Genomic DNA, 12,264 nt, shown 5'->3' on the forward strand with positions numbered 1-12,264 from the left:
AACAGTTGACTTTTAGAAACTGTCATTATTTGAAAACTAGATCCAAATCTACATCTATTGAAGCTAATTGGGGAAGAGGAAACATACGGGTGGAAATATCTTGAAAGCTAGTTCACAGCTGGCTATTACAAAGTACTGACTTTAATGTGAGAGGAAATACGGATTAAAAAAAAAAATCCTTCTGCTCTGTGTGACTGTCATCGTGTTCTTTCGATGTGAGTGAGGTGGGCACAAGATGATTTCACAGACTCGAGGGTATGAAGAGAACTATCGACTTAGGACATTCTGCCTCCCCTGTTCTAAGAGCGGGCTAATACTTAAGGTGAAGAAAGAAGCAGGAACATTACTAAAACTAGTGTGATGTCAGCAGGGTTGGTATGACTTCAACATACCAACAAAACACACAAATCTCTGTTTTATTACATTGTCAATTACAGACAGTTCTCATTTTGCACTTCAGCAACTTCTGGTGACGGAGAGGTACTTTTTCAAAGTTTTTTGAAGGTGTATGTAGGCAGCTAGTAAAGCTTGTTTGGTTTTTTTTTAAATACCCCTTTAGGAGATGCCAGGTAGGATTTTCAGTAGTGCTTGTCTGCAGCTTTAGACACCTGCATTTTAACACGGGGACATGAGCAGTTCGAAGAGGGAAGCTGCATAGCTGTTCTTACTACAGTGGTTAATGTATCGATATTCCCCTTGTATCAGCGTATAGGATGTAAAGAATCATTTTTCTGTTACAGAACGAAACCTAAACCCTAAAGCAGCCTGCCTTAAGAGAAGGGAAGAAGAAAAAGTTTCTGCCGTATCGGCAGAGCCGCCAACACCACACCCAGGAAGCCACCCTGGCCTGAGTGAAACTACCAACCCTATGGGTCATATGTGAACACCAGCCAGGTACGTCTCTTGTCTAGAGGGGAGTGGCTCTTGTTGCTTTTTATTGCCTAAAATTTGGGAGATCTAGACATGTTTATTCTTAGTGTCTGAGCTGCCACTGGCACCAAACTTCTTTATGCTGCTGAGTGCTTTCGTATCTCTGAGCATAAGCAAAAGCATGCAGATTTGTTTAGTTTTGTAATAAAACAAATGCCCAAGAAATTGTCGTTAAAGTCTCTTCATTTCCATGCGTTGTTGCCAATGGCTACATCTCTTGGCTCAGGTGGCCTTCTTGGCATGACATCAGAGGAATAGTTACCAGCTTGCCAGATAAGCTAAGCGTAATAGAGATGAATTATACCTCTTTAAATGGTCTAAATACCACATTCATTCATTGAAAAATCCATGTATTGTTTCCCAGTACTGATACAAACAGTTAGAGAGACTTCGCATCTCGGAGACGTGCCATCTGGCTTAAGGCCACTCATTCTAACCCGTATCATTTGCCCAACAGGGATTGCTAACTATCCTAATTCACAACCTGTATAAGTGTAGTTAAGATTTAAAAAGTAAAGTTTTCAGCTTTGCAAGGTAAATCAGTGTTTCCAAAAGCCCCGTTGTAGTCCAACGCGCAAGAGTTCATTTAAAACGTGCTGATGGGGAGGCCTTACAGGAGTATTGGTCTTCTGGTTTTAGTACGTGTTGTTGGTTGGTTGGGTTTTTCAAATAATTGGGAAAGACTTGATTTTTGAGAAGAAAAAATTCTGGGTATTCCATGTCTTTTCAAAAAGAGTAAGAGATCAGGTTCAATGCCCTTATTTTAATCCGTAACTTCACTGAATTTTGTTTTGGGAGGCGGTTTGTTGTTGTGTCTATAGACTGGTTTGCTTCTATTTCAGCTTAAGGTAAAGGCACGCATCTTGCCAGAACGTGTCCCATGGAAGCTGCTCATTCCCTGGTGTTCCTTAGAAAGCAGCAACATGGCATTTAAACCAAGCCTTATTCGCGTCAGTACTTTTTCCCCATCCCTTATAGGCAGCTTCTTTCTCCCTAAACGAAATGGGTTTTCTTTTTAGGAGAACAAGGTGCTTTGAATTTCTTTGACGTGTTTTGTTTCATACCAGAGCAATAGGCTACTTCTAAATCGTCAGATAATTCTTGATTTACAGCAGAATTGATAGTCTGTTCTTGCCATATTAATGCAATGAACCACTTTCAAAAGTTTACTGTATCTTTGCTTTTTTAATAGCAATAACTTTGTAAGATGCCTGAAGTGTGACGTTGACACGAAGAGGCTGTACAGGCTCGTTAGGTATATGGCACTGCGTACCTTCAGCAGTGGCAATTAAATGAGGTACCATCTCCTGCTTATTTTAGAGAACAAAGTCAAACACAAATCAAAGGTCTGAGATTTGCAGATTATTCTTTCTCCCAGAGAGCCCTAATAGAAGGTTCCCGAGAGTAAACTGTTCAATCTATCGTATTCAATATGGAGATCTCTGGGAAGAAGGATTTCAAGGCCTCTCAGCGGGATTTTCTTTTGCACTTAACTGACTGAAAATGCCATAAGAAACGGTTTAAATAATTTTCTGGTGTTGATATTGCGCATCTTACTGATTCTTTTCCTAATACCCCTTTCTTCTCCCAAATTTCTTTCTAGAATTCCAGAATTATTGGTAGGATACACAGAAGGTGACCTTTCTTCACAAGGACACAGACAACTAACATTATATGAAGACACAAACCTGACAGGAGAAAACACTTGAAGCAAGAAACCCAAATGCAATCTTATGATCAAAGCTACTGGTCAACACCTGCATCAGGATTGAAGATACAAGATCTTCAGATAGAATTTCAGCCCGTGAAATACTCTGAACATATCATTCTGTTGCAAGCAGTGTGTCGCTTCTGCACAATCAGAGACTGTTGTGATCTTTCCACTCATTGTGGAAGTTGCCTTGTGCCTAAACTGAATTGACAAATGCATTGTAACTACAAATTTTATTTATTGTTATGGAACTGTAAAGGTCTACATATAAAGGGAAAAGTTAACATGTTAAAAGCTGATAAAATTTCAGCTGGATGCCAGCATTTACTAAAGCTGTTCACATTCAGAGAACAAAGCAGTGACAACCGTCGACCCGTAGCATTCCCAGCATACCTATTAGTGTCTTAAAAAAGGAAGGGAAAAGTCTTTTGTCGTCCTTTCCTCTCCTTTTGCCATATGACTAGTGTTTTCCATGCAATAGGAAACTATTCCTTGGTATAGCTTTTTTTATGTTATTTTTGGTCTCTGGTAATCTGAACAGTTATGGTCATAGTTACCCTTCCATACTGAGCTCCGTGCTTCAAGCCAGTAAGAGCCCTCGTGAAGGCTGCAGGCAGGAGCAATGCTGTGACCGTAACATTTCTTGGATTTAAAAAGTGATTTTTATTTTCCCTCAGACTTTCCTCAAACATTTTTTTTTTCTAATTATAAACAAAACCTTTTTAGGCTTCTAGGCTTCATAGTAAAGCTTGTAACGTGAAGTGTAAATTGGGTGGGGAGAATCTACTTTGTTAGAGTTGCTTTGTTTTCCGAGCAGTAAGTACTACATATAGTACATGTAAAGTGTTAGCTGTACGTAAGCACAAAATGCATTAAAATACAAAGGAGATTTTTTTCAGGCTGTAATTTTGGTGAATAGTAAAATCCTCAATTCACCGTGGCAGGTAGTGTGATGATATAACCACCAGCAAGGTGGGCTTACTTACATAATGGAATATAAGAGCAATGGTCACCAATTTTTCCTTACTGTATACATTAATTATCTTGTCATTTTTGTATGGCTTGTCAGTGGAGGAAAAAAAATAGCGTGAGTCAAATGCAAATGAATGACCCCCTCCCAAGCCATACTAGCATTAAACCTTTAAATGTTTCTCCACCGGAACAGTGTCCATAAGTATTCCTTTGTCACAGATGTGTTGAAATGGTTAAAATCCCTTTGAACTTCCATGGAAACTGTCTTCCACTGCAATGACCATGGGAGGAAATTTCCTAAGCCAAGGTTGTCTGAGCTATTGTTTATATAGTGCATCTTTCATCACTGGCAATTGGTTCACACACAAAACAGGAACAAACCAGTAATTTTTATGAAGTCATTTAATTTGGAAGAACAAAAGATGGATTGTTAAAATAAACTAATGAATTTAAGCTCATGTTTTGGATGGTTCCTAACAAAAGAGTTTGTGGAATTAGTGGACTCATTTCTATTACTTTAATTTGCATATATCATCAAATAACACCTGATTATATCTGTGGCCTTGTTCTTCATTTCAGTGTTTATCAGCTAAACAAATTTGTTGCTTATGACGTGTGAAAGTGATCACGTGCCACTGCCTGGCCTTTTTCCTTCTAAGCTTGTTGTCTTTTTGGCTATATTAGACTTTGCAGTATGCCCAGAAGCTTTCCTTCATAAAATAGAAAGAAAAAAACATTTGGCTTATTTTTCACTGTAGCTAGTCTTTTATACAATAATCTTGTAAGAAAATTTCTTGAATTCTAAATATTACTCTTTCTAGATTTTTGAAATCGAAAAAGTTTTCAGTAAAAAGTTTCTTACTTTATTTTACTATATTAGGTAGTAAAAATGTAGGGTTATTTACCATAACCTGTTCATTAATATCAGAAATTTACAATAGCATTGTAAGACCATAGTAGGGTTCTAGCATACCGTGTAGTACCTATGGAGTATTGTAAGAGCTAATTGTCCGAGATGAATTGCTTCTCATCTTGTTCTCCAGTTTCCATTGTTGGTTTATTGCAGATTTGTACCCTGTGTCAAATTTCAAGGTATTGCTGATAAACCTTTCCAACCAGCAGCAAGAAGTTCAAAAAAATTTCTGTCAATGTAACAGAAAACACTATGTATATAACATTTATGTAGCAATAAATGTGCCATCTTTTTTTAACATGGTAAATCAGTGAGTTTTTTAAATTTCTCTCTCCTCATAGGTAATGTGTTGCTTGAAAAACACTGGCAAAACCAGCTCCCACCTTTATCTGAATAAAACCTCTAACGTACATTCTCAAGGTACACAGCATAACTTGCAGGCACACGAAGTGTTGTGGCTGCTCCCTGTGAAGTCAATACAGACATTCCCAGCGAGCTGAGGAGGAGCAGTACCTAACCTGCCTTTGCTGCTGCTGCGCAGAAGGGGGATTGCACAGGCAAATACCAAACTGGGAGCAGAAGCTGATCCTGTAGGCATGTGCCTCCTGCTACATCTTGTTCCTTTACTTTGCCTGTCCTTAAGATAGGTTGCTAAGATCTAAGCTCCTTTTGTGCATTGACGTTCAGTGCTCAGTTACTTCTGAACTGACTGAGATGCGTCTACGTAGGTTTTATAAAAAAAAAAAGGGGGGGGGGGGAAGTCTGTACCTTAAGCTTGAAATTAAAATGTTCACATTTTCTACAATTTTTCCTTCTGCGAGTGCAAAAAGAAAATGGAAGTGTACATGGTCCAAGGCATGCACAGACGGTGGTGAAATCTTCACACAATTCCTAGTCCGCAACTGTTAAGCCAAAAACCAAGTAACAAGCAGACTTGGTGGAAGCTTGAGTTTTTTTCAACTCTTCTCTAAATAAATATCCCTGGGAAAAGGACATCAAAGACAAAAGCAAATAGAGATGCTATATATATAGTTATGATGTTTAACTGAATGTGGTGTATGTCAGTCAGTGTGGCTGCTGTGTACTGCATTGTTCCCAACTCTTGACACTGTCCTTTGTAACCTTAGACAATCTAATGTTTATGTTGAGATCCAGTTCGCATTGTGAAAGACTTGTCAGCATGCACATACAGGCAAGTTCTTCTAGTATGCCAGCGCTTTTACCACAGGCAAATCTCTAATGTGGTCTGGCCCAGTATGGGAGGTGAGACTTGGCCATGTAAGTATGTCTTTTAGTATGTCTCTAGTAGTAGCTGTGGAAGAGGTGCCCTGGTGTCTTCCCCAGCACACATTCTCAATTCCAACTTACTCCAGGAATAATTCTAAATCAAGCCTTTGAGCATCCATCGTCGCTCCTCTCCCTTTTTCTGAATGAGACCTACTACAAGTTTGTCACTTCTTTCAGAGAGACTAAAAGTGACATTTTCCCCTTCTTCAGCTCTCCTTTACCACGCTTCTGCTGTCCTGTCTGCATACACTTTCTGATCACAAGTCCTTCATCTTTTTTTTTTTTTAATATTTCCTTCTTTTTTCTCCATTTGCTTTTCCTTTTTGCATGGAAGAGATGCATGTTGGGATACCTTTGTTAAATACAATCTGCCAGAATGAGCATTTGAAATACTGTAGGAAAGCTTTCCTGTAAATGTAAAGCGTTGGGAAAGGCTTAAAATGGACTCCATCTTTTTTCCTCTGGCACCAAGTAGATGCTGTTAAAAAAAAAGATTCTGGATTCTTTATATAAGAGTTAACATTTCCCTGAGAATTATCAACATCAATGTTTTCCCTGTTAGCATCTGGAAATCATGGCAGAACAGAAATAAAATGCAACAGTCTGTAAAAGACAACCTAGATACTGGATGGCAAACTTTGCTTTTTGTTTGTAACACTAATACCTTATGATTTCTAATATGCCTGACCTGTGAATACTAAAATGTCCTGTAAAAGGACAAAATAATTTGTCCCAATGCTAAAGCCTGGCAGCATTTCAAGAGCGGGGTTCAAGAAGGCCCGACGGGAGTGAATAAGCAAGCTGACACCTTCCTGCCTCCACACAGACAAGATGTGGCCAGAGCTGAGCGCCACACGCAATGCGGCTGCCTTAGTTGCAGGGCATCACTAACCCAGGGACGGAGGGTTGCAGCCGATCGCATCCCTGGGGAGAGGCACGGCCCCGGCTCCTGCCTTCCTGCTGCTCACCTGCCCAGTGCAGTGAGGGAAAAGTTTCCCAGAAAGTGGGAAAATGGTGCTAATAGGAGACTGCTACAATTCTTTCTTCTCTTCAGGTCTCTGCTGTCAAAGAGCAGACAAGTCAGGTGCTGTTTGCAGGGGGTGTTTTGTACTGTTTAAACATCGTTTGTTTTACTGAAGTTAATCCCACTGTCAACCTGGATGCCATTGCAAAACACTGTAAGTTTATTCCCTGGTTCAGACACGAATATACTGTTCAACTGATATCACAAGCAACTGCGTGTGCGTGTTCAGTATGACTTCAGCTAGTTTAGCTGTTTGGTTGCAGCCACCTGGGATTGTTTGTGTCGGTCATAAACTGCACAGACCAGGCCTTAGGCTCTGAAACAGCAAATTGTCTGGGTTGTAAACAGTATCCCTTTCAATTCTCTCCTAATCCTGACACTTCAAATGTTTTGATGCAATTAACAACATTGTTAAATAAAAACTGATTAAAAAAAGTCTTTAAAAAAAAATTATACTAAATACCAAGTGAGATAAAAATCTCTCTCAAAATGTTCATAACTGATCGTGGAGGGCAGATCTGTTAGAAAGCCAGTGGCTGAGCTAAGTATTTGGAATTCTGGTTATTTCAGGTAAACTAGAGAAAAATACCAAGGCTGTTTCATTTTCAGGAGAGATCCACTGTATTTTTAACAGTATCACCTAAATGTATAGAGACAAAAGGAATTAAATACAAACTACATCAGTCAGAACAGTAACTGTTGCCAAATGTGATTGAACAGGTGAGAAAATAATTTACAATATAACTCAAAATTCAGTCTATGTTAGAAGTAGACCCCTGCTAGTCCTGGGCTTCAGAAAAGCATGAGAAACCTATGCAGATCCTACAGCTGGAGCCATCTCTTTCCATCAAAGCTCTGAATAACATACTACGTTATATTTGTTTTGGAAAACTCAACAATTCAGCTCTTTAAAAAAATAAATCCAGGAGGAAATTATTCAAAGTAAATGGACATGACATTAAACTCTTGTACAAAATGAACACAACAGTGTCTTGGTAACGTGAATTTTTGGCCCTACTTTCTTATTTTTGAGCTGAGGCTTTTTCCATCCCCCTTCACTGTATTTTAATGGCTAAGGAAGACTCTTGGAAATGCCAGAACAGACTGATTTACTAGTTTGCTCGATTACTTATTTATATACAAGTAAATTAAGTGGTTCCTTATGCTCATGGAAGTTCTGATGCACAATGTTGCATTAAATGCACATCCTCTCTATCCAGGATGCAAAAAGGAAAAAGAAATACTTGTGGTGGAATTGTAGGAGGCTAGTCTTTTGCATTCAAATACAACTGAAGAAATTTGATGAACATGAATAAGTCTGTAGCAATCATTGTAAAAATAAGTTCTCCAAACACGAGGTTATAAACTCTTCTGTAGAATGAGGTGTCTGAGGAGCAGAGTATCGCTCCGCGTTTTACTCCCCAGCACCCATAAATGAGCGGAGACGGACAGTATCAGAAGCATTAGCTTATCACAGAAGCAGAATTAATCACTAGCCCTAGTTTGTGTGTGTTTGTTGGAAAGACACCAAATAGCCAATTGTTTGCTGCACAACCAGATTAGGTGCTCCAGACTACTCCCAAATGATTTTCTCTGACCACTGAAAAAACTGCTTTCAAAATCAGATGAGTTCTTTGGGGCATTTGTGGGCTTGATATTTACTGCATCAGCTTCATTCACTCAGTCTAGAACCTCGATGTGCTAGAAAGAAAAGTCCCCATCTCAAAATACTGAAAACTTGCTCTATAGGAGAGAAATCTCCTATATATAAATATAGAATGATGAGGTAGGGGAAATTTTTGGATCATGTTTTGAATTGTCATCAGAATGGTCAGTTCACACCTCTAAAAGCTGAAGAGGGTATCACAATATTTTCTTTTAAAGGTGATAAAGAAAGGAAGTAAGTCTTGCAGATACACTTCAAGTTCTATTTGTACAGTACCTAGCAGAAGAGAGCTCACATCTTAACTGATCTTCCGTACGCTACAAAGACATAAATGCTAATTTATCTGATTATGAATATAACAGCTAAAGTACACTAATCCCTAACACTACCTGACTAATTAAGATAAATGCACGCAATATCCGTTTTAAGTCGATGGGCTCTGCTTCCAGTTTACCCTTTTAAAAGGGTAACATTTAATTAAATGTCCATTTAATTTGTTTACATGACTAATTAGCAACTGAAAGTGTAATTAAAGCTTTTAAAATGCTCATTCCTTTCCTAGCATGCAAGAATAGTAAATATGAGCATCATAAAATGCAAGCACAACAAGAGGGCAAGAATGTTAAAAATTAAAAAAAAAAGCGACAGCCTACAGAATATGAAGGTAGTCACCCAATATAAATTAGTGCCTGTCATTATCTGTAGCCAGCTGGTCATCATTATCCTGTTATACAGAAGTATAACAAATGTGTCAATAAAGCTCTCGTTATAAAGTTTTTTGGATATAAAAACAGATTCTGCATTTACAGGAGTATCAGGGGAAAGAGTGTGAATGAAACCACAAATGACACGTGTCTGTTAAGCTTCGCTGTCTATTTTTCTGGTGTGGCTATTTTGCATATCCAGGATAACTGATGAAAAACAACCACACACTGGTTACTTCTACTGTTTCTGTAACTGTTGACTTTTCAACTACAGGGCTATGTAAACTGAGCTTCCACAGGTCTTCCTGGACCTCCTTCCTCCCTTGTCCCTGCCCTGCCCTGTCCCTCCCCACCCCACCCCCAGTTTCTGTTGCATGAGATACGGTCTCCGAATTGTATCAGTCATAAGCAAGCTTAAAACTTTTACTTTCCAGGTACGTGCCTCTGCTAATTAACTAATGGAATGATTAGTGTGGTGCAGGTTCACTGCTCCAGCGTGAAGAGCAATGGTGAGATTCAACAATGCTAGGTCCTTCCAGCATCCACAGGTAAGTGTCAGAGACACTTCTGCCTCCTGTACCTGTGCCACTTCTTCCCTGGCTCCTTGCTCATCCTTGAGCTTTCATCCTTCAGGCTTACAGCTCTAGGTCCGGTCCTTCTCTTCCCTTCCAGCCAGACGCATGCTGGCTTCTGTTCCTTCCAGGCCCAGTGTTGCTGCCTCGTTTAGGTAAAGCAGCAGCTGACCCTCCTCAGCATGCGGAAGAGAGCAGCAGGGACAGGAGAACAGAGAGCAAGTCCTTCTTTTCAGTTCCGGCATGCAGCATTACACTCACCTTGAGGGCTGGAAGGAGTAATTACATGGGAAGTCTCATTCAACCCAAATCTAATAAGCCTACACTGAACATAGGCTTACTAAACCAGTTGCTTTTTTAGGCAATTTTCAGTGAAAAGGAAAGTTCCTGATAGAAGGACCTACAAACACATATCAGACTCTGCTATCATTCTAATTCGTGAGCAGTAAATTTATGGGCAGTAAAATTCCTCCGTAACAAAAAAAGGAATATGCACAAACCAGTAGTTCTTCTTAATCAAATTATTGGAAAGGCTGGATTATTTTTGCTGAAAATCTTAAAATATTGCAGCCTAAATTCTCAGGATGGAAAGCTTGTTCCCATGGTTAAAATCTGTAAAGTAATAGGCACTAAAAACAGGAGCTGAAACTGGAAAGTAGCAGGCAACCTTACCCATGGGAAAAGTAACCATCTCTAACTGTACAGACAAGGACGCCATGCCAAAACACAAATGAAATCGTTTGGGGTATTCAGGTTGTTCCACTGTTAAACTGTGCAAGTGCATGACCCTCTTACTGACAGCCTTCCTCTCACTCTTTCCTGCTCATGCTTGCACTCAGTGAGCTTCATACACCTTATCATAAATCAATTCCTAAACTCTTTGAGGTATCTGCTTCCTTCCTTTTCCCAAATACTGTTTTAAGGCAAAAGATTGACAATAATCTGTTCATTGGAAAAAACATAATTTAGCCCACATTTGTTTTAAATCTATTTCATATTATTTTGTAATATTTTAAACTCCATATGGAATGAGAAGGACATCTGAAGGAATTTTCATCTTAGATCTGAATTGCTGCATTATAACCATATAATTCTTCTCTTCTACACATTTGCTAGAGTAATTTTTATTCCCCGCTAGCCTACTAAAATTCCTTCTGCCCAAGGGCCCTTGATCCCATGAAGACATATGCACAGTTTATGCGCAGGATAGCCCTCTCATTCCAGTGGGCATACTCCTATACTTCACACTGAGTTCGTATTATTTCTTCACAGGTTAGAAGTCTGATGCTTACAAATCTTTCTGGGTTTTCTACAATACCCAGGGTAGAAATATGCGCAACAGAAAGGTCAAATTGTTAAGCCTCACTGCTTTTTTTTTTATTAGAGAACTGGAGACAAAAATGCCAATATAAGGTCTGTCTTTACTTCTCTGTAAGTGAAGCAAAAACAGTGCTTGAGAGCAGGAGGCTGCGTGTGGAAATGTAAGTACGTTGCATCCGTGACTTTATAAAGTGATTTGGAGACATCCATTTTGCAACAATTGGGAAGAAACTGGGTGGGTGGTGTAGAAGAAGGGGAACTGTGAAGACCAAATGTTTAGCTGTATTCAACTGTAAACAGAGTGATAGTCAGTAAACAGTCTCTCTGAAGAGAGTAATTAATAGGCACATGTGAAGAGATGGAAAAGAAGATGTATCCTTCTTCAGCAGACATCAAAGGGCTGGCTGGACAGTGAGAAATTAAGCATACCCCAAGGAGGCCACACAGCTGAATGTACATTCAGCTAGGAAATGTAATGCAGCGTAATGAGCTAGGAAAAGGAGTGAGGGGGTAAGATAGGCAGTGAAAAAGGAGTCCTAAAGTAACAAAGGAAGGAGCAACTTGCTCTGTGAGGAAGGGAGCAGGAGTAGAGAAGCAGGGACGTCTAAGCAGGTCAGCTCTTTCTGCTGAGGGGTCAAGTTGCAGAGAAGTTCTGCAGGATTAGAAAGAGTGATAAGATAGCACAGTAGGTAGCCTCAAAATAAGATAACGAAACAGAGGAGGAGCCACTGAAACTAATGGTTCTTCATTGTGATTCTCCTGCCTCTTCCTACATCTGAAAGCAGAACCCTGTGGCAGTTGGCCAGTTTGACAGGGAAGGCGATAAAAATAAATTACATCCTCTGTTTCCAATACAGACTGAGATGTTTCCAAAAGAATGGGGGAAGGGAACTTATTTGCAGGGAGGAAAGGTACTTACGAGATCCAAAACTCATTGTCTGTTCTCTATAAAGTGGTGTCACAACTGACTCCATAGCGTACGTACTTGGCTCCAAATCGGGTTTTGGAACATTCCACCTCCGGGGCCAGCTGCTTTCGTGAATGTTCAGCTGGAAGATAAATTCAAGTTCAAAATGAAGGAAATGCTCTTTTTTGTCTCTCAAAGAACACGCATGAAGCTGAGAAGAACAAATCGGAGAACCTCAGACCAAGCAGTTTGACATTC

At 39.6% G+C, this 12,264-nt stretch overlaps 1 protein-coding gene and 1 long non-coding RNA gene across 14 annotated transcripts in view; one reads left to right on the forward strand and one right to left on the reverse strand.

Annotated features, from left to right (window-relative positions):
- The window catches only part of TCF12 (transcription factor 12), a 177,246-nt gene extending 172,422 nt beyond the window's left edge, over window positions 1–4,824 (forward strand). For all 9 annotated transcript variants that reach the window (XM_076348256.1, XM_076348260.1, XM_076348261.1 and 6 more), the window contains 2 exons: window positions 741–894; window positions 2,534–4,824. In XM_076348256.1, the coding sequence (XP_076204371.1) occupies window positions 741–883 (143 nt within the window). In that variant the 3' untranslated portion in view covers window positions 884–894; window positions 2,534–4,824. The remainder of the gene's footprint in view (window positions 1–740; window positions 895–2,533) is intronic.
- LOC143165037 (uncharacterized) overlaps window positions 1–12,264 on the reverse strand; it is a 70,129-nt gene that overhangs the window by 25,753 nt on the left and 32,112 nt on the right. For all 5 annotated transcript variants that reach the window (XR_012996193.1, XR_012996192.1, XR_012996191.1 and 2 more), the window contains one exon: window positions 12,019–12,148. This is a non-coding gene — a long non-coding RNA (uncharacterized LOC143165037). The remainder of the gene's footprint in view (window positions 1–12,018; window positions 12,149–12,264) is intronic.

This window comes from Aptenodytes patagonicus, chromosome 10 (assembly GCF_965638725.1).
Source record: "Aptenodytes patagonicus chromosome 10, bAptPat1.pri.cur, whole genome shotgun sequence".
Classification (NCBI taxonomy): Eukaryota; Metazoa; Chordata; class Aves; order Sphenisciformes; family Spheniscidae; genus Aptenodytes; species Aptenodytes patagonicus.